Below are 25,581 nucleotides of genomic sequence, written 5' to 3'. Positions count from 1 at the left end.
TAGTATACTCTGTTTTCTTTGGCAAGAAATATCACTATATATTTAAAGTCAGAAAACATACCATAACTGAAGCCTGCGATTTTTCAGAAACATTTATTTTAAGGAAAACTGAAATCTTTTAACTGATGTTACTGTTAATTATATTACCAAATACCAAATAATTACCAAAATCCAAATAAGACGATGCAACATTCATGCTAATAGTTTTTGTATCAGCACTAACAATGTCATTTTTTTACGGTATTTTGTAAAATGTTCTCTAAAAAGCAGACTATCAGTCGTGCTTTGCAACACTCCTCCTGTTGCTGTAAGAAGCACCTCCTCTACAGAGTTGCCAAGTTTATTCCCATTGGATAAACCCTCCAAACAATATCTCGACTTCAAGTGGAACTTTCTTGGCTAGAAACAGTAAGTCCGAAATTTAGGAACGCGAAACAAAGGACTAGATTAACCAACCGAACACACTTCTAGAATCAGTGGATCGTTTGTGATGTCTTATTGTGCAAAACAAGACGAAATCAGTCCCTACGTAGGAGAAAACCAAAGTCTGTTCCATGGCTGTTCCTGGCCGCGTGGCACAGACTTGTGGGTGAGGTTTCTGAAGTATTCTGAGAAAAGCACTTGCAACATCTTTAAAAATTCTAATTAAGCTATTCTAGATACCACTGCCTTGTTTTTTTTTTCTACTTTTTAAATTCTATTAGCTGTTCCTAGCAGACGGAGAGCACTTGTGGTCCTATTAGTACTGATACAACCTGCTACCGAGCGAAACGTTCTCCGATATACAAGCAAAAGTACCCATTACCTGAGAAGTCAGCTAAAGTCAAACAGAACAAACACCTACAAACAGTTCTTTTCAAAGGGACGTTTTCAGCAGAGGAAATAATCTGGAGATGGATCTGAAAAAATACATAGGATGTTATATAAAAAGAGGTGCTACCTCATTGAATTGACCAGCAAAAGCAAACTTCAGAGGGATGAATCCTCCGCCAGATTTTTATCAGTTCTCTTTTCCCTCTCTGAAGCACTGCAGGTCCCTGTATCCGCTCTGAAATGAGTGGCGGGGGGATGCACACAGCATCAACACACAGCTGTGAGCTATTAATTAATGGGAAGAGCGATGAGAAGCCGGGTGCCAGGGTTGTGTTGCCTTACCCTGAAAGAGGAACGAGGAAGACAAAGATGCTCGTGGTCCTCTGGGCTGACTTTGGAATCAGTTCTGCTGATAGTCTTTAAACTTTGATGTAAAACAAGATAAATGACATGAGATTTGCAGGTGACACTGATCAGAGGATGACTACGGATCAGCGATGTGACATGGCTGGAAGAGGCTGGTCAGCTGGAGGTACATCAGACTCCAGTGTTTTCAGTTGATAATTAACACCATTGTCCAGTGGACTGAAAAGATCCATGTGAAATCCTGTGGAAATTCCAATCACTTCCACGTTCAAGAATGATTAATTCGAGCTGCTCAGGTACAGAGCGGAGTCTTACGCAAGCACAACGGCTCTCATGAAGGATTTTAAAAGCGTGGCCTGCATTTGAGAGGAGACAGAATCTCCAAAACTATGGCTGTTTATTAAAAAGAGGGAATTAAGCTGGTGAAAAATATTTTTACAATAAAAACGTATATAAACAGAATATGAATAAATATATATGATGTACTGGGGGAATGTTTCTAACTATCAGAGGAAACGTCTTTAGATGTCTTTTCCATTTTGCTATAGTGGGGAAAGGAGCGTAAATTGTTTCAAGATGGGATCTTAAGTTCACGGAAGGGGAGGCTGAAAAGGACACAAAGGATATGGCTGAGGCAGAGTGGCTCCCGTGGGAAAACAAATATTTATGAGAAATTACTGGGGTGTCAAGAGCACCGAAAAGATCCTGGTGGCAAGAAGAGGAAGGAGAAAGATACCAAACTCGGAGTGAGAGAAGGTGAGAGGTTCAGGTACTAGGATGTCAGGCCTGTTTTTTTCAGAAGAGATATGAACAGGGGGAAAAAAAAAAAAAAAAAAAAAATGTTACATCTCCTTTTGAGGAAGCTGCAGGCGCGTTAAAGAAGGATTTGGGTCACCAAGGCCCCTGCTATAGATAAAGGTGTGAGAAGAAAGCATCTAGGGCATCGCATCCCCTCCCGGGCAGCATGTGGGTGTGGGAAGAGGCGAGCAGCCCCGTCCGCGGGGCGATGAGGCGGAGGAAGCCGCTGGGCTGCGCCTGCAATCGGTGCGTTGCCCCTTTAATTGTGTCCCCAGCCCTCGGGCGTCTCTGTCCAACGCCCACGTCAGCAAATACCTTTTGTTTCTCTCACGTTCGGGCTTCCAGGGCTCGGGGCTGCGGGACCCGCGCGTCGCCTTCAGCCAGCGCCAGCCCCGACGCGGGGCCGGGGACCCCGCATCCACCGCCCGCTCCTCTCTCCTCTCCTCTCGGCTCGGCGGCAGCCGCCCGCAGGACCCAGCCGGTGAGCGGGGGCTCTCGCACGCCGGCAGGCCGGACCGGGCGTTGGGATTTGGGGGCGGAAACGGCCCCGCAGCCAGCCTTGCTGCGAGGGACGTCCCCCGGGCTCCGCAGTCCCCGGGAGCGGCGGGGACCGTAGCGCGGCGGCCCGCCGGCAGCTGCCCCTCGGCGCCGAGGGTTCCTGGGGCTGCACAGCGTCCTCCGCGGGCGCCATTTGCAGCCCCGGGCGCGGCAACAAAGGGCTGCGCGGGGAGCGGGCGGCGGGTGCGCGGGGAGAGGGGCCGGGGGCGGCCGGGGCGCGGCCAGCGCGGGGAGGCTGCGGGCGGCGGGGCGGGAGCGGCTCGGGCCACGCCGGGCGCCCGGCACCGGGCGGCGGCAGCGTGGTCGGGAGCTCCGGTGGGGCGGGAGACGGGGCTCGGTGAACGCGGGCGGCTCCGGGCTACGCGCCCGGCCCCGGCGGAGGGGAGCGGGCGCGGCGGGCGGCTCCGGGGCGCGGGCGCTGCGGTGGCGGGAGCGGGGGAGGTCGCCCACGGAGCCGGGAGGCGCCTCCGCGGTTTGGCGGGCGGGTCCGGCGCCGTCGGGCGTCCCGGGCTCCCGGTGACCGAGCGACCAATTCGGCCGGGCGTGCGGGTGAGTGACGGCGGCCTCCGCCAATGCCGGGGGAGCCCGGGCCGGGCGGGCTGCGGCCGCCGGGGCTCTGCCGCCGCCGAGTCCCGTTTCTGATCCCTTCGGCGGGGAGGGGGGGAGCCCGGGCGGAGCGGGGCGATGCGGTAACGGCGGCTCAAGGCACGGTGGCGCCGGGTGGCGTTGGAGAACGGGCGAAGGGCGGGGGGCGGCGGGGGGTCGCAGCCATCCTGTCCTGTATCCTTAGGGAGGAGATGCTCCTCGCTGCAGCACACACACCTCTCTGCCAAATAACGTCTACTGCTTTATTTGGCTTTTTCATCACTTTTTTCATCTTGGGGAAAAAAAAGAACGCATGGTCGTGCATACTGTAATTTAAATAAATAAGATTATTTCTAGAGATACCCCTAAAATTGGGTCTGACATCTCTGGCTGAATTGCGTGACGCTGAAGTCAAAAGTCTAATAATTTTGTTTCTTTTTTTCAGAGCGCCGCTTCAATTCATCTTTTCTGGAATGGAGATTTCTTCTCACCAGTTTCACCTCTTGCAGCAACTAAATGAGCAGCGCAGGCAGGACTTATTCTGCGACTGCAATATCCTGGTGGAGGGAAAGGTCTTTAAAGCACACCGCAATGTGCTGTTCGCCAGCAGCGGCTACTTCAAAATGCTCCTTTCGCAGAGCTCGAAGGAGACGAGCCAGCCGACGACAGCGACTTTCCAGGCATTTTCTCCTGACACATTTACAGTTATTCTAGATTTTGTGTATTCAGGCAAACTGTCTCTCACGGGTCAGAACGTCATCGAAGTGATGTCGGCTGCGAGCTATCTGCAGATGACCGACGTTATCAGTGTGTGTAAAACCTTCATTAAGTCCTCACTGGACATCAGCGAGAAGGAGAAGGATCGGTACTTCAGTCTGTCAGACAAAGACGTCAGTTCGAACGGCGTGGACCGATCCTGCTTGTACAGCGCAGGCTGGAGGGCAGAGAGCAGCCCCCCGCATTCACACTTAAGTCCGGATCAAGGGACATGTATGATGGGTGGAAACGCTTGGAGCAATTTCAGCTACTATCCAACTTCTCAAAGAAATGCCCAGCAGCAGCTGTCCAAACACGAGCAAAGGCAAGATTCCATAAAGAAATCCCGGCACCTGGGAATCCAGCAACCTTCTGACATTCCTCACTATAAATCAAGCAAACTGGAGGAGAGGGCTGCCGAGCCCGCTGGTCACATCGCTCCGTCGGAGGAGCAGGTTCCGATTGAAACAGAAGTTGAATCTCCTCACGTGGGATACCAGTACGGCCAGGGGTCTGACGTGATGCCGAGGAGCTTGTCTGTGTCACAGCAGGAGCATGAATCACCCCGTTCTTCTAGTAAATCGAAGTCTTCAAAGGCAGAGGAGCAGTACGCGAGCATGCCCTCCATCCTAGGCGTCATGGGAAGCTGGGCTGAAGGTAAGAGTTGGGTTTAATGCTGAGGGCGGAGTCATCTGGGAACCCTCTGTGCTGTCCGTGAGAAATGTGCTTTACTAAGCGGGTGTCCAATTGCCAAAAAGACATCTGTATTGTGCAGAAATGTAAGTTTGGAAAGTTTAACTCTTATTTTTTTAAAAATTGTGAATAGCCTTTCAAAATACATATTCCTTAGTGTCTCTGCAGCTTCGTCTTGCGAATTTAAGTCATGATCTTCTGGGATATTTTTAATCTCATTTCAGTATAGCTAACGGTCCACTGCTTTGTTGCACTCCGGTGTAACTAAGATCTTTGTGCTTGAAAAGACCTATGATAATGTTCTTTTTAATAAAAGTGATTTGCTCTTCTGCTCATGGAATGCCATTTCCTAGAGTATTACATGACTAGACATGTTACGACTTAATTTTTTTTTTTTTTTAAATCACATTATTTTCGAACAGATGATCTGCCCAGGATGAGGTTCAAGTGCCCGTTTTGCACTCACGTGGTGAAAAGAAAAGCAGACCTAAAGCGTCACCTTCGCTGTCACACGGGAGAGCGCCCTTACCCCTGTGAGGCGTGTGGGAAAAGATTTAGCAGGCTAGATCACCTAAGTAGCCATTTCCGAACAGTATGTATTTTTAGTAACTGCATGATTTGTTTAACGTGTAAAAGTCTCAGTGTAATTAAACACAGTACAAGTGTCTCTGGTTGATATATTGACTCCCGTAAAGAAGAGGTAATAGAAAATTAATCTGGTTTTGCTGAAGTCTATTTGAAGCATAATTTGTATGAAAGGGGATGGGTTTATTTGTTAATTGATGGCTCACAGAGGTACTGCTCTCTGCGAGTCCTGTAATAGAGCTTAAGTGGGCAATTACAGCACCTGGGATTGTTTAAGTTTTAATGTTTGGTGACTGTCTCTCTAAATGAGTTAATGCTACCATAATGCTACTCCAGCCCTACTTTTTTGTCACCTTAAAAAACACTTCTTTGTGGACACATTATCAGATTTATTCGTTTCAATTTCCCCAGATCCATCAGGCGTGTAAGCCTATCTGCAGAAAGTGTAAACGCCACGTGACTGAGCTCACAGGACAAGTGGTCCAAGAGGGAACAAGACGTTACAGACTCTGTAACGAGTGTTTGGCTGAAGCTGGCATAGACAGTATTCGCATTGACTTGGAGGCTGAAGCACCCCTTGAATTCCCACAAGATGGGGATAAGGATTCCAGGTGGCACTACGGGGAAGACAACAGATCCGATGTGGAGATTGTGGAGGATGGGTCAACCGACTTGGTCATTCAGCAAGTTGATGACAGTGAGGATGAAGCAGATGAAAAGGAAGTAAAACCAAATATTAGGTAGTTGCAGTAAAAGAATTGGGAATTCCAGTGTAAGAGGGAGAATGTACTGGCTTGACCATAAGCCCTCCACCAGCCTGTTGTTACCGTACAGAGACACACTGGTTTCTCCTGAACAGGTCCAGCCTTGCATGTATTTATGGACATACCATTGAATCCATTTGGAGTTTTGTTATCAGAACACCCAGACTTGGCTTCATTAGAAATAGTCCATCCTTAAATGAAAAAATGGATGAACAAGGAAACTGAAGTACTACATGGATAACTTTTTATAGTAGACAATGGGTCACTTCTCAAAACCTCTTTCGAGGGAGTGAGCTCTAAATGCTTTTTTTTTTTTAAAAAAAAAAGTCACACAGTGCTGTAAATTGCCCACCTTTTACACTTATAGAGATGTGGCTTTTATAAGTAATATCATCTGGCGATAAACAAAGTATAAATACCCCTGACACCAGAATAATAAAGAAAACCTCTCTTCAGTATTGAGAAATGAAGATAATCTTCCCTGAAATTTCATGAAGTCTTCATATTATAATAAGGAAAAAAGGCAGCTAATTAAGAAAAAGTATATACAAATGTTTTAGCACATTTGTCTGGAAAAGCACTTTGTTGTAAAATTTATTAGAATAAGGAGAATCTTTAGCAGATCATTCAAGACCTATTTCTTTACAAGAAAATAAACCCATGAATGCTAGTCCTAGTCAACACATCAGAGATAAAATGATTACAAATATGGATCATTAATTGATGCCAGTAGATGTTTTATTCATTCTGAAAATTGGGAGCTCAGACTGGGCTATGTTTTAATAAGCTCTAGTAAAATACTCTCTTTTTTTTTTTTCTTTTTAAACCTCTCAAAAGTGCCAGACTGACGTGACTGGTAGCCCTGAATCTGCAGCATTGCCAATGGCAGTGTCAGCTTCTCCATGCCAACATGAAGGAAACAAATCCTTACGAGGTTACTTAAGCTGTTGTTTTCTCTCTTTGTTCCCCGTTTTATTTGCCAATAGCAATGGCAGAACAATTTGTACAGTATATATATGATATCATTAGAAATGGAACTGATGAGATTTTCCATCTGAAACCATTGACTTCCTCTTGTTTTTATTGACCTGTACTCAATTTAAACTGATGAGTTTTATGATTGAGTCATTATCAATTTATATCTTCCCAAAGTCATTTGGTCACCAAGAGAACATAACTTTAACCTTTTTCAGTCTGTACTATATGCCAACGAGAACAAGATGTACTGGAAGGTCTAGACATCCTATCTGTGTAATTTTACCTACAATTAGACTACAAGAGATGAGATGACTAATGGCAAAGAAAAGTTTACTTCTATAACAGAACAAGCCAGTTTGTTTTGTTACTTAGTGAGTTTATCTTAACCAGCACTGCAAACAGGAGAGGAGCAGGACTATGCTCCTGGGGTGCTTTTACTCTGCATTTTCTTGGACAGACCTGAGTATTAATACAGCCTTCATCCTGGGATCATTGAACTCAATGGCTATAGGCTTAGAAAACTTTTTTTTTTCTTTTTTATGACTTTGTAAGCATGTTTGGCTGAAACCCGGGATTAATTACAGAAAAATCCCGTATATACACTATATAATCTCTTTCCCAGGGACAGCTAAAAAGTCACTATTTTATTTTTATTTGTGTAAAAACTGTATAGCCTTATTAGTATCATCATTACCAGAGAGTGCAGCGTTTTCCTTGCAGGCTGCAGATGGCCAGCCTACGGGTCTCTTACGTGGCAGCTCCAGTGCTTCCTACTAAGTTCACAGCGTAAGCATTAAGTGTCCTTCCCCTCAGACGTGCAGGGCTGTCAAGAAGCAGCCTCCCTGTGTGTTCTAAGATGAGAAGTGGTATTTTATTATTCCTACAAAAATTATTGTCCATTGGCCTCGACCTGGGGAGGGGGACGGAAGCGGAGAACTTACAAAACTTTCTCATGACCCATATGAAAACGTGTTTTCCAAACAAGACTTACACTTGCCTGGATTTTATGTTACACTTTGGTTAGCAGTCCCCAGAATGGACTTGATGTGAAAACAGCTGGTTAATTTCTTGGAGGTTATTACTCCTAAAATGCGTATTATTAAATGGCTAAGAAATATTCCTGAGCAACCTTAACTAAATCAACTATAGAACAAAGAAATATATAAACGAATACGGAATGACTTCGATCAAATTTCAAGAGAAAATGCTTGCTGAAATCAAATTTAATAGATTTTTCCATTTCCCTTTACATTAAACCGTATGCGCAATAAATTGTAGGTATGAGTGCCTGCTGTCCCAGAATCCAAAGTGGCTGGGATTAGTCTGTGTGTGTGTTTGGGGATGGATTAAGGGGAGGGGAAAATAAAGTGTCACTCTAGGCTTGAGATCTTAACCGCCAACTGTAAAGGTGAGACTATGAAGTGTTTCCATACACTTGGGGGCGTTTTTGGAAGCAAAGGGATTTTGGGATCAATACTCAATCTAATTAGATACTGTAAGAATACTGAGGACCAGATGCTTCAGAAAAAGATGTGAAGTGGCTATAGTGAGCAAATGGAACAATCTTTCCTTATGAAGACATTTACTCTTTAAATATAGGCAGATTAATTGTTGATTTGCCTGGCAAACAAGGGTTTTCACTGTTCTTATGCGTTATTGTTATTCTCAGTAGCATAACTAGATATCTGTAGTAATTTTAAAATTATCTTATTAAGCTTGGAGTTTTAGCTCAAGACTGCGATTCCCACAGATCAATTATGTTTTGTATTTTAAAAAGGTTACCATTTTTACATTTGTTGCCTTAATTTCAGTTGTTGTTCCTTATTTTTGTATTGCAAGACAAGATAAATGTTAAGTGCCTTATATTTTCGACGTCCTTCATTTTACATAGCCAGTCATGTATTTTGCTTGTTTTTCTCTAAATGAAATCCGATTTGTTTTCTTTTCATCTTGCATTGCCTCTGATGACTGTCGTCTTCATCCTCCTGTTAGGATCGCACACCGCTCATTAGCAGAAGTAACATTTTTGTTCTTTTCAAGGAGGAAAGCAAAGACCATATAGGGTTGTTCCCCCAGAATTTAATTTACTTAACAATAACTGATTTGAATACGTTGCTTTTCGAACTTTGCCAAGTCACAATTAGGACACAAGTATTTTATCTTTAAATGCTTGAGACAGCTATATAGAACTGCACTGAATTCTGCTAATATTGATCCATTCAGATTGTTTCTGTCCTGCCTCTGCACATCCAGATCACAGTCTGAGAGGTTTAAATTGTAGTGGAGCATTGGAACAGGCTGTTCAGAAAGCAGCCTTGGAAATGGTTGTCCTTAAAAAGTGATGAAGACTTGGCTAGACAAAGCCATGGCTGATCTGATCTTGGTGCTGGCCTTCTTCCTGTGGGAGGTGGGACTAGGGACATTCACAGCTCCCCTATGACCAACAGTTTCATGATTCCTCTCAAATTGGTTTTTGCTTTTTTTTTTTTCCTTGTACTTCTTTCATCATTTTCACGTTGCTTTGAACGCTCTTAAATGCTACTTAATGCATGTTTTCCTCATTCACTGGTTTTCAATACATCATTCTCCTATCGTTTGCTTTTCCATTCCCTGTTCCATCTGACCAACACTGGAGGGATGTCCAGTTCAGAGACGTTCCTCCTTTATACCTCTACGTTCTGTGCAATCCTAGTGTCTTTGTCCTCTCCTCTGTCTGTCCTTTGTCACTGAAAGACTGTCTCTCTTTGCTTGGCTTGTATTTAATGTGTTCACAAAACCATGGTCAAGAGTGAAGACACAGATTCCTCATCCTCTGTTCAGTGTCTCACCTTTAACTATCCTTATTTTCTGGCAACTATCTTGCCATCCTTTCAAAGGCTGAAACATTGAATTATAAAACATTTCTCTTTCTCCCTTTTCAGGTATTTCTTACAGAATTCTACCTGCCACATAAACCCATGACTTGTGTGATATTTGATTAGTTTTTCTCCTTCAAATCATATCCAATTTTTTTTGTTTGTTTTCCATTTCCATTTGTTTCCATTTTGTTTTCCAAACTTCGGTATTTACTATCCCCAAAAAATGACACTTGTCCTTATCTTGAAGGTTCAACTGTTGGTTGGTTTTTTTTTTTTTCCAAATGAATAATTAAAAAAAAGCAGACTCCAAAAAACAACCTCAGAATTAACCTCCCTTTCCAACCTTTTGGTATATATTCTATTCCAGTTCTTAAGAACTGAGATAAAAAAAAAAAAAACAAAACAACAAAAAATATTGATTTAGTGTGAGCTTTGAAAATATCTGTAAGCCCATAGATCTCTAGCACAGGATTGACACTGGCTGCTACATTGTTCCTTTACTCCTGGCTCTTCAGAAATACTCCATCCTCCAGGATACTGGGATCCCTCTCAATTTTTCAATGATAAAAATCTCTGTTGGATGTAAAATTATGGAATACTGCATTTCTTCCCTGAAGCATCTGGTCACTGTGAGAGGTTATCCCATTGCCTAGCCATGCCAACGTCTACCTTTTGGTCTCTTAGTCTGCAGAAATACTTGGCTTTGAACTTCAGATAGCCTACACAGGGGCTAATAGCACTATCTTCAGTCCCATTTATTATTTAAATGGACCTTGATTTAGCTGAAAAAATGCCTGACCTACTATCTGGCTACAGCTGAGTCAATGAGTGCCCAGATCCCAGGATCCCCCTCTGATAATCATTAGCATCTGTCAGCGTAACAACAATGCCATATAGTTGAATGTTTATCTAAAACCTTAACTGCTGAGGGTGAGCAGAGTTGAGATTTGCGTTGAGGATTACAGCTAAACAAAACTGGTTTAGTTGAATTTATCCTAAATAAAACAACAACTTTACAAATTATATTTTAATCGAAGCGTTGAGGCTAAAGATAGCAGCAGCAGTCAGACTGGAATAAGCACATATGTTGAGGGTTTATTTACTGAGTTTACAAACTCATAAGGAGCTACCTCAGTGAGCTGCTGAGGCCATGTCATCTGGTCAAGCTGGCACTGGAGACTTCTAACCATTTGCAAGGTACAGAAATGTAAATTATAATCCCAAAATGGTCCAAATAGTTCATTCTGTATTCCTTTTATTGTTTCTACACAAATAAGTACAGGAGAATTTTCAGAGTAGTTCAATATTCTAGTACAGGCATTCCAACACTTGATTGTTCTGGAACATCTCAGGAAAGCCGGAAGTCAATTAGAAGGTTACTATTAGTTGGAAGGCAACTTTTACAGGAATGAAATAGAAGAAAATTTCTCTAATTCTGGCCCAAAGTTTGAGTTTTGAAGAAAAGGATCTTATAATGATCCAGTCCTTGCCTCCAGACTTTCAGTGTACTTTTCCTGTTAGGTGTAAATCTGTACCAACAGTCTGTATGTCTGTTGAGTGATAGGTATAATTTGATAAGCTACTAAGAAAAGCTTCTAATACCATTTAGTTAAGTATTTTCTATACTGTTTCACTTAAAAAACCTCCCACATTGGAGTTAGCATAACCTTTCATCATATTTAACTCTTGAAATGCAGAGGCGTCTTATTTGGTGCATCAAGAATTTTAAACATAGTAGCAACACAGAACAAAAAGAAAATTGTAAGGGAAATCTGGGAGGAATGGCAGGAAGAAGATTTCCGTATCTTGGCGTAGCTGTTATGCTAAATTAAACAATAATTAAGTTCTCCACAACACTCTGACCTGACACTTTTTACTGTGCAAATGGGAACTGTTCTTTTACCATGATCTGATGTACCAGATGACCCGCAGAGGTTCTTTCTCAAAATCATTCAATGATCTCGAGGAACAAGACTGAAAGTGTCTCATCTAACAGGCACAAGACCGAATGTGTCTTGTCTTCTAACAGGCAGAAGATTGAAAGTGTCTTGTCTTCTAACGGGCATCCTGATTTGATTTTCTTTTTCCACAGAGAAGGGGAAAAAAACCCAGGACAATGTCATGTTGCACTCCCACTTGCAGTACTTTGGTTTAAGATTATCTACATTGTTTGAATACAAAACTTCCCTGTTACAAAAAAAATACCGCTATATCAAGTAACGTAATATATCCTATGCCACGGAGTTACAAATATTTCCCACTCAGGTGGCGCCTTCCTTCCATATACAAAGATCTCTAGCCTGGCCGTTAACAATAGCGGTGCATTGTCTGCGGTAAGGTAGTGGGCCTCCCGGGCAGCATGTGGGTGTGGGAAGAGGCGAGCAGCCCCGTCCGCGGGGCGATGAGGCGGAGGAAGCCGCTGGGCTGCGCCTGCAATCGGTGCGTTGCCCCTTTAATTGTGTCCCCAGCCCTCGGGCGTCTCTGTCCAACGCCCACGTCAGCAAATACCTTTTGTTTCTCTCACGTTCGGGCTTCCAGGGCTCGGGGCTGCGGGACCCGCGCGTCGCCTTCAGCCAGCGCCAGCCCCGACGCGGGGCCGGGGACCCCGCATCCACCGCCCGCTCCTCTCTCTTCTCCTCTCGGCTCGGCGGCAGCCGCCCGCAGGACCCAGCCGGTGAGTGGGGGTTGTGCTGTACATCGATAACTCGGACCGAGGGTCGGGACTGGAAGCGGCTGCGAGCGGGCTGCTGCGCGGGCGTTCCCCGGGCTCCGCAGTCCCCGGGAGCGGCGGGGACCGTAGCGCGGCGGCCCGCCGGCAGCTGCCCCTCGGCGCCGAGGGTTCCTGGGGCCGCACAGCGTCCTCCGCGGGCGCCATTTGCAGCCCCGGGCGCGGCAACAAAGGGCTGCGCGGGGAGAGGGGCCGGGGGCGGCCGGGGCGCGGCCAGCGCGGGGAGGCTGCGGGCGGCGGGGCGGGAGCGGCTCGGGCCACGCCGGGCGCCCGGCACCGGGCGGCGGCAGCGTGGTCGGGAGCTCCGGTGGGGCGGGAGACGGGGCTCGGTGAACGCGGGCGGCTCCGGGCTACGCGCCCGGCCCGGCGGAGGGGAGCGGGCGCGGCGATGGCGGGAGCTGGAACGGCTACCCACGGAGCCGGGAGGCGCCTCCGCGGTTTGGCGGGCGGGTCCGGCGCCGTCGGGCGTCCCGGGCTCCCGGTGACCGAGCGACCAATTCGGCCGGGCGTGCGGGTGAGTGACGGCGGCCTCCGCCAATGCCGGGGGAGCCCGGGCCGGGCGGGCTGCGGCCGCCGGGGCTCTGCCGCCGCCTTCGTCTGCGGCCCTGAGGCGCCCGGGCCGGGGCTGTGCCCGCGGCGAACGGGTTTAAGGCGAGGACCCTCTCGTAGCCCTGGCTCTCCCCACGGCAGAAGAGCCAAGTCCTTTTTCTCAATCTACCAACCGCCGACGTCGTCGCCGATGTAATCTCAACTCTTTTAGGATATGCAGTGATCCCGCTGAGGCATCTTTTCACCTCTTTTAGAGCTGTTAAGTTTCTTTTGTTATTAGGGGCGTAGGGGCTGCAGGGAGTTTGGAGATATACTGGGAATGCGATAACACGCACGCTGTTCATGCTTTTAAAAATAAACCTCTTCTATTTAAAATAGGATTCCACAGCATTGGTTTAGATTATCATGACTGTACTTGTTTGTTTTGTTTTTGTTTTTGTTTTTTTTTTTAACTTTAGAGCAAGGCTTCCCGCTATCCCTGACTGGAATGGAGATTTCTTCCCACCAGTTTCACCTCCTGGAGCAGCTCAACGAACAACGGAAGCAGGATTTGTTCTGCGACTGCAATATCCTGGTGGAGGGAAAGGTCTTTAAAGCACACCGCAATGTGCTGTTCGCCAGCAGCGGCTACTTCAAAATGCTCCTTTCGCAGAGCTCGAAGGAGACGAGCCAGCCGACGATAGCGACTTTTGAGGTCTTCTCTCCAGAGACATTCATGGTTATCCTGGACTTTGTGTATTCAGGCGTATTGTCTTTAACCGGACAAAATGTGATCGAAGTGATGTCGGCTGCGAGCTATCTGCAGATGACAGATATCCTTAATGTCTGTAAGACATTCATTAAGTCCTCGCTGGATATTAATGAGAAGGAAAAGGATCATTACCTCAGCCTCTCGGCCAAGAGTACAAACAGCGAACCTGCCAATCCGTCTCTTTATCGGTCAAGAAGGAAAGCGAAGAGCAATCCCCGCCGTTCCTATTCAGTCCCGGAGGAAAAGACTAATACGGTGAATGAAAATTCCTGGAGTGGTTACAGCAGTTACCTGTCATCGCAGGTCATTCTTCAGCGGGCAGAGACACAGCTCTCCAAAAGAGGCAGAAAACAGGGCTCAACGAGAAAGCGCCGAAAGCACCTCGGGTTGTCGCAGAGCCGGGATTTCGTGCAGTGTAAATCGAACAAAGCTGAGCGGGCCGGAGGAGGCGGCAGCGCATCCGAATCCGGCCACATCTCTCGGGTTAGAGAGGAGGCTGAATTCGATGCCGAGAATGACGTTGGTCAGGATGGTTACGGATATAATCACGAAGCAGAAGTGATACCCAAAAGGTGGTCTGTTGCTCAGCTCGAACAAGAGCTTTCAAGAACTCCCGAGTTCATGGAGTTAAAGGCAGAGGAACTGTACACCTCCATGCCCACAATTTTAGGTGTAATGAGTAGTTGGAATGAAGGTAAAAAATAGATGTGTCTTTGAAAAGTTTATCTTTATTTGGAAGAATCGAGATGATCTTTTGGAGAGAATCTGTGTAGCTGCCTTAAAATCCAAACGATGCCTAGAGCTGCAGATTATTTCTTGATCTATTGGAGTGTGGTGCCCAACAGGATGAGAGACTTTGCAGCCAGAGCAGGGTGTGAGAACTGGAATTGGAGAGTTTGACCCAGGCATTGTGCAAAATTAAAACAATACATCCCAGATTATTTGGTCCCAAGTGGAGTTTAATGAAGCCTAAAGAGCTGTGATGGACTTGGGGACCTGAAGTGCTGAATTTCTCTTGTAATATCCCCAATACCTGGCAGAAATAGAGGTGTTCAACCTAAATCCAACCCAGGTCCTTCACAAGAGAAGGTCCTGTCGCTGACAGGACGCTGCATTTCCCTTGAGGTCCAAACCAGCCCAAACTTCAGGACTGTTTGGCCACACTATGTAGAGCATCTCGGCTCTCGATGGCCTGAGAGCACAGCCCTCAGCGGGTGGAGTAAAGCTGACAGGTGTACTCTTGCCTGAATTACTTTGGAAACTAGTGTATCTATATTTTATTATAATTGCATAATTTCAAGACATTGGGCATCCTAGTGTATTACATTGAGATTATAAACATCAAAGCTATGAGCTGTTAGCTGATGGAAGAGGCAGATGTGATGACTGTATATTATAGCTATGTGTTTATGATCATCTGTATGTCTAAAAAATACCCTGAGCGAGAAAGAATCCAGTGTCAAATGCCATTTAACACATTCAGTAAGAAATACTGGGTTTGGGGGGGAGTATATTTTAGGATTTTTTCTATTTAATGAATGAAAATGAAGAAAAATGAACTGCTGCTTATTTAAGCTGAAAAATAATCAAACTACTACATAAAGAAAGGCTACCGCTATTTGACATTGTACCTGTATTTCTCTCTGACAGATGACCTACCTCGGATGCGATTCAAATGCCCCTTCTGTACGCACACAGTGAAGCGACGCGCAGACCTGAAGCGACATCTTCGATGTCACACGGGGGAGCGACCGTACCCGTGCGAAGCGTGTGGGAAAAGGTTCACCCGGCTGGAGCATTTACGGAACCACTTCCAAACGGTACGGCGTTTCCGTCGGGGTTCAGCCTGGGCAAAAACACCACGAGATGTCACTGGCACCAGCTGGTCACTCATTTCCAGACCTAATCCCAGAAAAGCTTCCTAGCTGCACATCAATCATTCATTATTTAAATTGGCCAATTATATTTTTAATTTTTTTTTTTTTTTTAGAATGATTGAGTGAATTATCTTTTTCTAAAAAAAAAAAAAAAATAAATAAAATTAAATCTGCTTTTGGATGAACACTGACATTTTCAAATTTGAAATCTCTTTAGATACATCAAGCCGGCAAACTGATCTGCAGAAAATGCAAGCGTCACGTAACCGACCTCACAGGATGTGTTGTTCAGCAGGGAACAAGACGCTACAGACTGTGCCATAAATGTCTAGCAGAAGCTAATTTTGACAGCATGCCTGACGATTTAGATGCAGAACATTCTCCTGTCTCCTCCACGGGAAACAAATGTTCCAAATGGGCTTTGGAGGAGGAACAGAAATCAGAGGAAGAGACAATGGAGGAAGAACCCTATAATTTGGTTGTCCGACACGTTAAGGATGATACTCCAGATGAGGCAGAGGAAAAGGTGAAACCAAATCTTAGGTAGATATATTTGTGTATACTTGTTACTGTTGTATTCAAGATTAAATTACTTGTGTCCTACCAACTATTGCTGGTTTATTACTTTCATTAAAATGAAATAATGCTAAGATTCTATTATGAGAAACAAAATAAGGACTACAAGTTGTTTTATACTTACAGACAAGCAACAGTGTAACGGCTTCTAAGTATCATCTAGAAAGTACTTATTATCTAGAAACTACTTATTATCTAGAAACTACTTGGAAGAATTGGTTTCTATTTCATTGGACTTGCTCAGAGCTCCTGTTCATAATGCAAGTGTGATCCAATTTACAGTCCTACAAAGATTCTATACAACATAAATTTTTAAAAAACAAATATTGATAATTTGCTTCGAAAAAGTCTTCCTAAAGCAAGCAGCTAAGAAATGTAAACCCCATTTTTGTTGCCACTGTAATTAACATGTATATACACTTCAGAAACTTCCTAAGAAAGGAGAAAACAAGTGGAATTCTTCCTGCTGAAGAACCTATTTAGGAGAGCTTTGTTTTCTGAGTGAGCTTAACTGCTTCTTATATTTGAGAAAAGCATGATTAGTTTTAAAGAATACACACAGCCATACAAAGTAGAATAACTAACAAGAGTATCTCTAGTGCACTTGGGTAGTGAGTTTGCCTTTTCAGATATGCAGTGGGTTTGTACTGTGAATTTTAAAGAAAGATACACTAACGTGGTTCCAAGGAAATAAAGTGCAATCACTGGAAGTACAGTTGTCAGGTTTTTTCCATTTTTTTGCAGGACTGGTACAAGTTTTGCTTAAACTCCTGTCTCTTATGCTAAAATAATAAAGAGGACAAGTCTGTTTAATTTCAGTGGGACATTTGTGACTGACTTAGATCATGGAGCTGCTTTAGAAAGGCTTCCCTGCTTGTGGAAGTTTAGGATGCTTAAAGGTTGCTTAACAGTCAGCATAAAAACATTGTTTATAAGGACAATTTCCCTTAGAGTTTAAGCAACCTTTGTAATTCTAGAGTCTTTTCAGCTTTTTTAGTAATAATTTTTTCCCCCGTCATTTGGGTCAGAGAACCTCCGCTTGCTAAAGAAACTGAAGGTGCTCAGTACGGAAGTGATAAAAAGAAATAATAAATACACCTCTGAACATACAGAAGAAACATTCTGAGTGAGAGCAGAGAATGGCATTCCCAGTAGGTACTCTTGATAAAAGAGCCACTGTTTGGTCTCATGTCTCATTTTATGCTATGTTTTCTTTCCTGTTAGCAGAATCTGTAGCTCGAGGTTACTGCCAAGCAAGCAAAAATTCCCTGTAGAGAACTTGAGAACAGCCATATTGATTCACATCAAGGTTCTCCCTGTCTCCAATAGCTGCTGTTAACAGATATCCAGGGAAAAGCGAGAACAGGGCAAGGCCTACTGAGCTTGCTCAACTAGCAGCAAGAAAAGAAAGGTTTGCAGTTTAAGCATGTTTTTCAATTAACCACTTTCAGGTAGTTAATTGTTTCAGAGGGCCCCAGCTCAGTGAGAAGCTACAGCCAGCCATGGGGCTTCTGTAACGTACTGGGAGAACAGGATTTCCAGTAAACACACTGCTGGCTGAAACCTGTCACTCCCACAGCTGTGGAAATGGAATAAGGTGAACTTAAGGCCTGTTTTATAGTAAGTACTTAATAAATATTGGAAAAAAAATAATTACTAACACTTACTTCGTTAATTCCACGTGTTTTTCTAGCAAGTTCCTGTCACCATTTCTAAAAGCAGAGCACTTTAATGTATTACTATGTCCTGTGACTGATGGTATACACAGGGCATCTCAGCACTTCCACAAAGTTAAATTTTAACTAGATAAAATTCTGTTCTCCCATTTTAGAGGGCTGGGTAAGAGGCCAAGCGCCCCCCGCCGCTCTCCCTCAGCGCCGGCGCCCAACGGCCGCAGCCGCCTCCTCAGGCTCCGTGGAGAACAAAGCCGCTTCAACTCGACGCCTGATTGGCTAATTCCAGTCGCCTGACCTAGCCAGCCAATGAGGTGTCAAAGCCGCGTTGAGGGGCGGGAGCCGCGCTCTGCCCGCCTGAGGGGCGGCGGCGGCCCCCCCCCACCCGCCATGGCCCTCACCGGACCGGTACGGCCCTCAACTCCGGTGGGGTCCGGCCGCTTGCCGTGCTGAGGGAAAGCCCGGAGCCGTTCGTGTCGAGCAGCTCAAGCAGGCGAGCCCAGGCCTCGCTCTTCCTCCACAGCGCCGCTGTGTCCAGCCTGTCGCTGTAGCGGGCATGTGCTGAGGGCTGCTCCTCAGCCTCAGGGGCTGCTCCTGAGGAGGGAAGAAAGCCCAGTGTGTGAAAATCATACTTTTTTTATACCATCAAATAGGTGTATTGTCATTCTTATTAAAAAAGTCTGCTCACCTTAGCAGAGAACAAAGCATGCATGTAATTAATTGGTGTTAAAAATCCACTGGCCAAAATTACTCACACACAAATCCACTAAGTCTTTCCATCCCAAGTTTTATTTCGGTGTCGACGCTTTCTCAAAAAATAAAAGGGATTTTATCCCTCAACCTTCACAATGTGGAAATAAAACCCCAATTTATTTAAAACCCCAATTTATTTAAGATGACGTTACAACAAAACACAGATGAGGTGCCACCTCCAGAGGTGAGGCACTTGTAGGATTTACATTAAAAAAAATAGCGGGTCAGGCCAGCACCTACCGTCCCTCAGGCTGTGCCCTCTCACAGGTAAATACCAACAGCGGGTAACGAGCATTTACTGCCCTGAGATTTAAAACAAAACACACTTTTGATTATTTTTTTAATTAATTTTGATTCGGTGAACTGAAGTCCACAACCCTTTTGACGTTAAAGGATTGTCTGCGTTTGTCCTTTCCGAAGGCAGAAATGGAAGCCGATTCAAATCGCCTCCTTTTTAAAAGAAGAGAATCGGCTTTGGCAAGACGTAGCTGGAGAGGGCAGTCCCTTCTCCATCGCAAAGCCACCTGCTTTTTAGTGATAATCGGTGCCATGAGGATTCCCTGTACATGATCACATGCTTTAGGATTTCACGTGGAAATCTATTTACAGCAATTCAGCACCACCTGCTGGCATGATTTATTTATTTTTTTTTTTAAAGTAGTCTAGAAGGTGTGGTGGTTTGTTTTTTTTTTTCATTGGTATACTTTCTTAGGTGTCCTTTGAACAGTCAGAATTTTTTATCTGTTAAATCCAGCCCACTGCAGATATTTTGGCCCTTTTATATGATATGGAGGAGGGATGTCACCTCAGAATTAGAACACTTAGATCTGCAGATGATACCAAGTAGATGAACGTTATCTCCTGCCACCCTGCAAAAAGATTTCAGCCAGCAGCTCCACTAGTTTCTCTATTTAGTTCAGATAGCACCCGAGAAATTTATCAGCCTTAAAAACTGGCTACTAACATTCCTGAGAGACTTTCAACCCCTACAACTCGCTCTCTTCTTCTCAACACCCCCCAAAAACCAACTAGATCTTTTTTTTCCTGGCATGTAGGTGGTTGTGTCTCACCACCCTCAAGTCAAAACACAGGCTGACGTTCCCTGCAATCGCTCCCTTCAATTTATGACTTGAATTGGCCAATTCCTTAGTTACTTCCACGGGGGTTTACAGTTTTCAAGGGACTTTTGCCAGTCGATGACAAGTATCCACTTGACCACACTCTTCTGGCTTTAAATATCAATGATGACAAAGACTTCGGGCTTTTCGTCTTCACAGATCTGCATTGCTGAGTAAGTTATGGCTTTGACCTCTGTACCCTAGAGAGAAAAGACATAAACCCAAGAATTTTCTAAATACACTGTATTTACCACCTTCTACAGATGCTATCCAGTTTAATCATTTTTTCTTTTTCCCCCAAAAAGCTCTAACTGCATTTGTTCCAATGAATAAGAAAGTTGACATACTAACGGCAAGGACTTGGCCAGGCCAAATAGTAAGTAACTCTTCCCTGATTTTACTACCTCTCAAATACTACGAATTCCTCCTTTTACCTCTGACAGAACCTCAGCATTTGCTGTGCTAATACGGACACAGCCAAAGAGATAAGGATTTGCTTCTAGCAATTCTTTAGGGGGAAAAAAAAACACAAAGCAGCAAAACCTGACTTAGCAAAAAGCCACATACACATTCTGAATATAGATCAGTTTACTGTGTCATCAGCATCGCAAAAAAGGAAGCCAACTGTTGAGTTTTGCTAGTGCTGAGGAAGAATCAGACACTCAGCTCAACAGTTTCAGGAACGGATTCACAAAAAACAGGGAGAAAGCGAGATTTTAAGTTTAGTGCCTGTGAAACCATTCAGACATGTTTATACTCGGATCTCACAAGATTTAAAAGACCCCACCCCTCCTCATCCTACCCCCGGAAGGTAAGAGATGTACAGATGAACCACAGCATACCTGAGGGTGTTTGGGTAAAGAGAACTCTTCTCCCCACCTTTAAAAGCAAAAAGAAGAGAGGTGGTTGTAATTTTGGTATTTACCAAATGTTTTAACTTGTTTCAATGATGCGCATAGGAACAGCGAGACTTTCATTTAAAGCATCAAAGGACAAAAAAAGCAGCCCACAATCCGCTTTTTAGAAGCATCAATAAACTCCAGCACATCGACGGTATTTGAGAGTGGTGACTCTGAAGGCAGTTATGTGCATTTTCAGTAAAGATATTAATTACTCAACCCATCATTTATGCTCACCCAATTGATCTTATTTTGAATTGCATTCGGTCGATGTAAAGCACTTTCACCTCCTGTAGAGAAAGCGAGAAGAGAAATCTGTCAGTAACATCTTCTGTCTTCAGGCAGAAATTCTCAGTAAATCCCATTTACAAGGGCTACATCCCCCTGTTTAAATGGAATCTAAAACCAGAGAATCTGAGCAGCCTCAGAGAGATACACTGCGACTTCGAACAGGAAGGCAGCAGAGCTGCCCCTACTGTGTAATAGCAGCTAATAATTGGTGTTTGTGTTAACAAAGCTTAACAATTTGTTTCTGAAGTCTTTCTGCCCCAGGATTTTCAATTCTCTGTGTGTTGTGCTTAAGTGATCTGTTGTGTCCCTTTTTTTTTTCCCTGAAGTACCACTGAATTCAGAGCTGGTGTTACCAGAGAACAGCCTCGACCTACAAATGGAAAGAGATCAAAACAGAACACTTACCCTGGGTATAAAGAACTCATTAGCGCTGAACTTATACAGCCACTCATCCAAGAAGTGGAAGAGGAGAGACAACATGTCATGTCCTGCGTGGTGGAAGCAGAGAAGACCATCAGTCGATTGCCTCGGCAAGAACACTCAAAGATTTTTAAGAGTATGTCAGATGTACAGCTTCTGCACTATTAGAAGATCCAGATTAGTGATGCTTAATTAGATTTTAATTAACTGCAACAAAACTACATCTAAAGATTTAAAACCCTTAGGGTTCATACAGTTCCAGTATAAAAAGTCGACGCAGCTTTACCTTCTGCCTCTACCTCGACGGTATCCACAGGTTCCACCGTCTCCGTGTCAGTCATGTACCCAAACATGGCCATGACGCACTGCTCAAACGCTTCCTCTAAAGTGTCTCCCCAGGCGTGTAGCCTAAAAAGACATGGGATCATTTACCAGACCATAACAAAAATAAAATAAATATATCCCAAAGTAATATTCAGGTGAGAAATCAGAACATGAGAATTAACGCAGAGGAAGTGAACGAACAAAATTACTTGCTTTTTTCTATACCTATTACCTACGCATTTCGACAGATTTTACAAGAGATTTTCCTTGTGAGAAGAGCTTCCTGGAAAAACATGGAAAATAAATGTTTTACCAGACAACAAGAAAGCTCTTTCCTAACATGGCTAATTGATGTCTATAGAATTGAATTACTCTGAAGAAATTTGGTTTAAAAGGAAGAGATTCAAAGGACATTTCAAAAGACATTTCTAAATAACAAAGGCTTAATCTGAAGCCCCATATTAAATTAGAAAAGAAACCAAACATGATTCTGTGCTCTCCCTGAGAGCAGCAACAAAACTGACCATCAAAAACCCCAGTGAGTGACATTTCATGGTTCCACAAGGTGTACACCCGCAAACCAGTCTTCGTCAGGTTTTCCAAATTTATAGCAGCGTAAGAAATAATCAACTTGCCATATTGAGAAATCCCATCTGCCCGTACTTACTGCACATCCGCTGTGTGATCCAGATCTGAGGGGGAAGGAAAAAGAAAAGGCATGACATCACCAAACGTATTTTAAAAATGAGGATTAAAAAAACCATCAATCAGATATTGTTGTTATAACAATAACTTTTTGCATTCATTTTCAGATGTGAGACACAGATAATCTCTTTTCCAGCATATTAGAAAAAGGTAGCACAGGTGGAATCTTGGATTAATACTTCCAAGCAGAAAAACAGTGTTTAATATAATTACGTCAGTGCCCTACATATACAGCACCGGGTGCAAGGTACGGCTGCTGGAACACAACAGGCTTCTACAAGTTACCTGCAATAACAAGAAACTTTAACCAGGAGTAAAGGGTTTTTGCTGAAGTCTGCGGGACTGAAAATTATTCATGCAGAGGATGAGATTTACAAATATTTCCAGCTCGGTGAACAAATATACCTGTCCACACCCAAAAACACTCATTATGCAAAAGGGAGAACTTTAAAAAAGTACGTAATACAAAATAGAAGACAATCTTCACTAATAAGGTAGGATTAACATCCCAAGCATGTATCAAATTTTACATGAACATCGTTTATATTCATTTACAAGAATGAAAGAAATGCAAAATTTTAACAAGTTGGGAGAAACAAAGCTAGCTTGGGATGTAAAATAAAAGCCATGCCATGATCACTAACTGAAAGACTGTTCTGATGCTGTTTAGATCATTCACACGCTATTAATGGATGCTCAACAACCGTCTCTAAAGCAAACAAATTCCAGTGGATATAAAAGAAGAATAAAACCTCTTCCAGTTATGGCAACAGCGTGACTATTGTAATATGTCACCGTATTTCTGCACTGCTATCAAATAAAGCTCTGAACACATCCTAAAAATATATATTCTAACAGAATAATAGACACTGTCCCTCCAGACAGGAAACAGAAAACAGCCAGACACTGAACGGTCTCCTGCGAGCACCTGAAGCAAATCCTTGGGCTGCCACCCACACGTTCTTAGAAGACATTTCAGGGGTGGGGAAAGGGAGAGATAATGATCTTTAAGTAGTTCGTGTAGGAGAAAAAACACCACACAGAAGACCAGCACACTCCTGAATATCAATTGCTCTATAAGAGAGGTAGAAAAATATACTGCCTTGCTAAGAAATAGCTTGAAAGGGGAAAGATTTCAAGGTGAGACTTATGAATCTATTATTATTTCTTTAGCACCCATAACAAGAAAGGCATTTATTTGTGATGAAGAAAACTATACATATCTCACCTCTATTAATTCAACTACAGATGCATCCCACAGTCTAGACACACAATACTGGCACGTTAAGAAACCCCACATATGCTTAAAAAGCATATCCTGCTTCCTTCCTTCCCCTTCCTCCTCTTCACGGTTGCACCGTCACACATACGCTGAGTTGGGATAACGTTAGAAAATACTCACATTCATATTTCTTAGTGAGGGGTGGATATTTGGCTTTGATGGCTTTCTGCTCCTCCGTCAGGTTGTAGTCCCTCTCGTCGGCTGCCATGGCTCTGGGCTGGAGAAACCTTCCTTCACTTCCTGGTGCCGGGAAACGTGGCCACCTCCGCCAGTGCCTCGACCTGCCAGGGGACGCTGTGCGGAAAAAAGGGGAGAATTACCTCTCTGTTCGGCTTTTCACTTGACAACAGCTTGGTAACAGTTGTAGACAGGCTCAGGTATTTAAAATACGACATTAAATGCATGTCATTTAAGTTGTTTGCTCTCAAAACTGTCACTGGGAGACAGGGGAAGTTCACAGTTCAATCCTACACCACTTGCCTCATTAATTGACACGAGTTACGTTCAGCCAGCGAAGCCAAGGGATTACAGATCTTACAGAAAGTGTGGACTTTGGCCTTTTCTGGGAAGAACCACATTTTTTTTCCTCATTGCTGTGTACAGAACCAAGCATTGGATTCATCCTCAAATAATAAAATAATGTAATAATGAAAAATAGTGAGCCCATTGATACATTACACGGCAAGCTGAAATTTGCATTGCCTCCAAACCACAAGACGTGAGAGGAAGGAAGATCTGCAGCCTCACATGCAATTTTTCTTTAGGAAAAAAACTAGTTTTCTCTTAGGACAAAGACTGTATTTGAGGCTTCAATCCTAGAAACTCACGTGGGGCAAGTACGACCTGTCACACAAGTGCAGGAGTTTTCCTACGTTTATTTTCTTGCAGAATGTCTTTTTTTTTTTTTTTTTACGATTTCTTTTTAAGCAAGAACTGTATCAAATCCCTATTTAAAAGTCGAATTCTCAGACCAGATCTTAGTTGTTGCTCAGATTCATACAAGCTTTCATTTGTAAATCTAACAGCCACAAACTGGAGAACCTCATTAACTTCAGGCTAACTAGTTTTCCTCAGACTAGAGCCCCCTAGATTTCCAGATATATAGCAACTACTCTCACTCTTGCTTAATATTTTTGTGCATTAAAAGATTTATCTATAGCTGAGCCCAAGACTTCTGAAAATAGCGCAAATGCTAGATTTATAGATAGTATGTAACATCAAGGCAAGTTTTAAACAGGAGTGGTTCCTACTCCAGGGCTTAGAAACAGACAACATGGGATTTCCAATTTCTATTTTCAGGGAAGCATCTAGGGATGTTGCAAAGAGAAGTCTGAAACTGAGAAGCCACTGCTCCTCTGAGGGAATAAACCCACATGAATGCACATGTTGATTTTAAACCTGTTAAGCCTTGACTGCGGAGGGTCAGATCCACGGCTGATCACAGCAGGCCCATCAGCACCAGCCACATACCACGCCGCACTGAATTAGGGAAAAAGGGAAGTTATTAGTGATTATAAACAATTAATGACCCAAGAGCAAACTGAGGATACTCCTGTGAGAAAGGAGGGCCCTGAGGGCCAGGCCTCAGCCCCACACACGCACCGGTGCGGTCCCGGCCCGGCCTGCCCGCAGCTGTGGTAATCGGAAGAAACTGCGGCCGCAGCCACGGCCCTTCCCAATCCCAAACCGGAGCCTCTCCCCGGAATCGCCGCCGCCACCGAGCCGCCCCTCAGCGTCGGGCGCTGCCGCTTTAAGAGCGAGCGAGGGGCGAGGGGCGAGGGCCGCCCTCCCCTTCCCCTCCGGAAAATGGCGGCTCCCAGGGGAGCTTCAGCAGCACCTTCCTCCTTCCCACGTGACCGCCGAGCGCGCTCGCCTGCCGCG

The 25,581-nt window shown here is 44.3% G+C and overlaps 3 protein-coding genes across 6 annotated transcripts; 2 read left to right on the top strand and 1 right to left on the bottom strand.

Moving 5' to 3' along the window:
• Nucleotides 1-2,318: 2,318 nt before the first annotated feature.
• Nucleotides 2,319-9,872, top strand: LOC141474237 (zinc finger and BTB domain-containing protein 8A-like). Of its 2 annotated transcripts, XM_074162051.1 has the most exons (4): nucleotides 2,319-2,458; nucleotides 3,566-4,533; nucleotides 4,992-5,161; nucleotides 5,566-9,872. In XM_074162051.1, exons 2-4 carry the CDS (start codon nucleotides 3,594-3,596, stop codon nucleotides 5,896-5,898), a joined length of 1,443 nt encoding a protein of 480 aa, XP_074018152.1. In that variant the 5' UTR covers nucleotides 2,319-2,458; nucleotides 3,566-3,593; the 3' UTR covers nucleotides 5,899-9,872. The 2 variants fall into 2 exon arrangements, with proteins under 2 accessions (XP_074018152.1, XP_074018153.1); XM_074162052.1 differs by lacking the exon at nucleotides 2,319-2,458 and having other exon boundaries at nucleotides 3,594-4,443; nucleotides 5,566-5,898.
• Nucleotides 9,873-13,495: 3,623 nt separating this feature from the next.
• LOC141474230 (zinc finger and BTB domain-containing protein 8A-like) lies at nucleotides 13,496-16,323 on the top strand. Of its 2 annotated transcripts, none has more exons than XM_074162042.1 (3): nucleotides 13,496-14,476; nucleotides 15,433-15,602; nucleotides 15,877-16,323. In XM_074162042.1, exons 1-3 carry the CDS (start codon nucleotides 13,519-13,521, stop codon nucleotides 16,204-16,206), a joined length of 1,458 nt encoding a protein of 485 aa, XP_074018143.1. In that variant the 5' UTR covers nucleotides 13,496-13,518; the 3' UTR covers nucleotides 16,207-16,323. The 2 variants fall into 2 exon arrangements, with proteins under 2 accessions (XP_074018143.1, XP_074018144.1); XM_074162043.1 differs by having other exon boundaries at nucleotides 13,519-14,343; nucleotides 15,414-15,602; nucleotides 15,877-16,206.
• Nucleotides 16,324-18,684: 2,361 nt separating this feature from the next.
• ZBTB8OS (zinc finger and BTB domain containing 8 opposite strand) lies at nucleotides 18,685-25,529 on the bottom strand. Of its 2 annotated transcripts, none has more exons than XM_074162044.1 (9): nucleotides 25,303-25,529; nucleotides 25,099-25,179; nucleotides 23,821-23,994; nucleotides 22,381-22,405; nucleotides 21,676-21,797; nucleotides 21,375-21,457; nucleotides 20,916-20,968; nucleotides 20,622-20,658; nucleotides 18,685-19,979 (listed from the first exon to the last, which is right to left on the bottom strand). In XM_074162044.1, the coding sequence occupies exons 3-9, from the start codon at nucleotides 23,906-23,908 to the stop codon at nucleotides 19,893-19,895; spliced, it is 495 nt and encodes a 164-aa protein (XP_074018145.1). In that variant the 5' UTR covers nucleotides 23,909-23,994; nucleotides 25,099-25,179; nucleotides 25,303-25,529; the 3' UTR covers nucleotides 18,685-19,892. The 2 variants fall into 2 exon arrangements, with proteins under 2 accessions (XP_074018145.1, XP_074018146.1); XM_074162045.1 differs by having other exon boundaries at nucleotides 25,084-25,179; nucleotides 25,303-25,501.
• Nucleotides 25,530-25,581: the final 52 nt, after the last annotated feature.

The sequence above is a fragment of the Numenius arquata genome, chromosome 21 (genome assembly GCF_964106895.1).
Source record: "Numenius arquata chromosome 21, bNumArq3.hap1.1, whole genome shotgun sequence".
In the NCBI taxonomy this organism is placed as follows: Eukaryota; Metazoa; Chordata; class Aves; order Charadriiformes; family Scolopacidae; genus Numenius; species Numenius arquata.
This window is presented reverse-complemented; position numbering and strand designations above follow the sequence as displayed.

Bases quoted from the DNA above. Each gene is read 5' to 3' on its own strand.
- ZBTB8OS (XM_074162044.1), bottom strand. From the start codon at position 23,908: ATGGCAGCCGACGAGAGGGACTACAACCTGACGGAGGAGCAGAAAGCC. The intron at 20,969-21,374 runs GTAAGTGTTCTG...CTTTCTCTACAG, and splicing joins ATGAGTTCTTTATACCCAGG to GAGGTGAAAGTGCTTTACAT. The intron at 20,659-20,915 runs GTGAGCATAAAT...TTGCTTTTAAAG, and splicing joins TTCAAAATAAGATCAATTGG to GTGGGGAGAAGAGTTCTCTT.
- LOC141474230 (XM_074162042.1), top strand. From the start codon at position 13,519: ATGGAGATTTCTTCCCACCAGTTTCACCTCCTGGAGCAGCTCAACGAA. The intron at 14,477-15,432 runs GTAAAAAATAGA...TCTCTCTGACAG, and splicing joins AATGAGTAGTTGGAATGAAG to ATGACCTACCTCGGATGCGA. The intron at 15,603-15,876 runs GTACGGCGTTTC...AAATCTCTTTAG, and splicing joins TACGGAACCACTTCCAAACG to ATACATCAAGCCGGCAAACT.
- LOC141474237 (XM_074162051.1), top strand. From the start codon at position 3,594: ATGGAGATTTCTTCTCACCAGTTTCACCTCTTGCAGCAACTAAATGAG. The intron at 4,534-4,991 runs GTAAGAGTTGGG...ATTTTCGAACAG, and splicing joins CATGGGAAGCTGGGCTGAAG to ATGATCTGCCCAGGATGAGG. The intron at 5,162-5,565 runs GTATGTATTTTT...CAATTTCCCCAG, and splicing joins TAAGTAGCCATTTCCGAACA to ATCCATCAGGCGTGTAAGCC.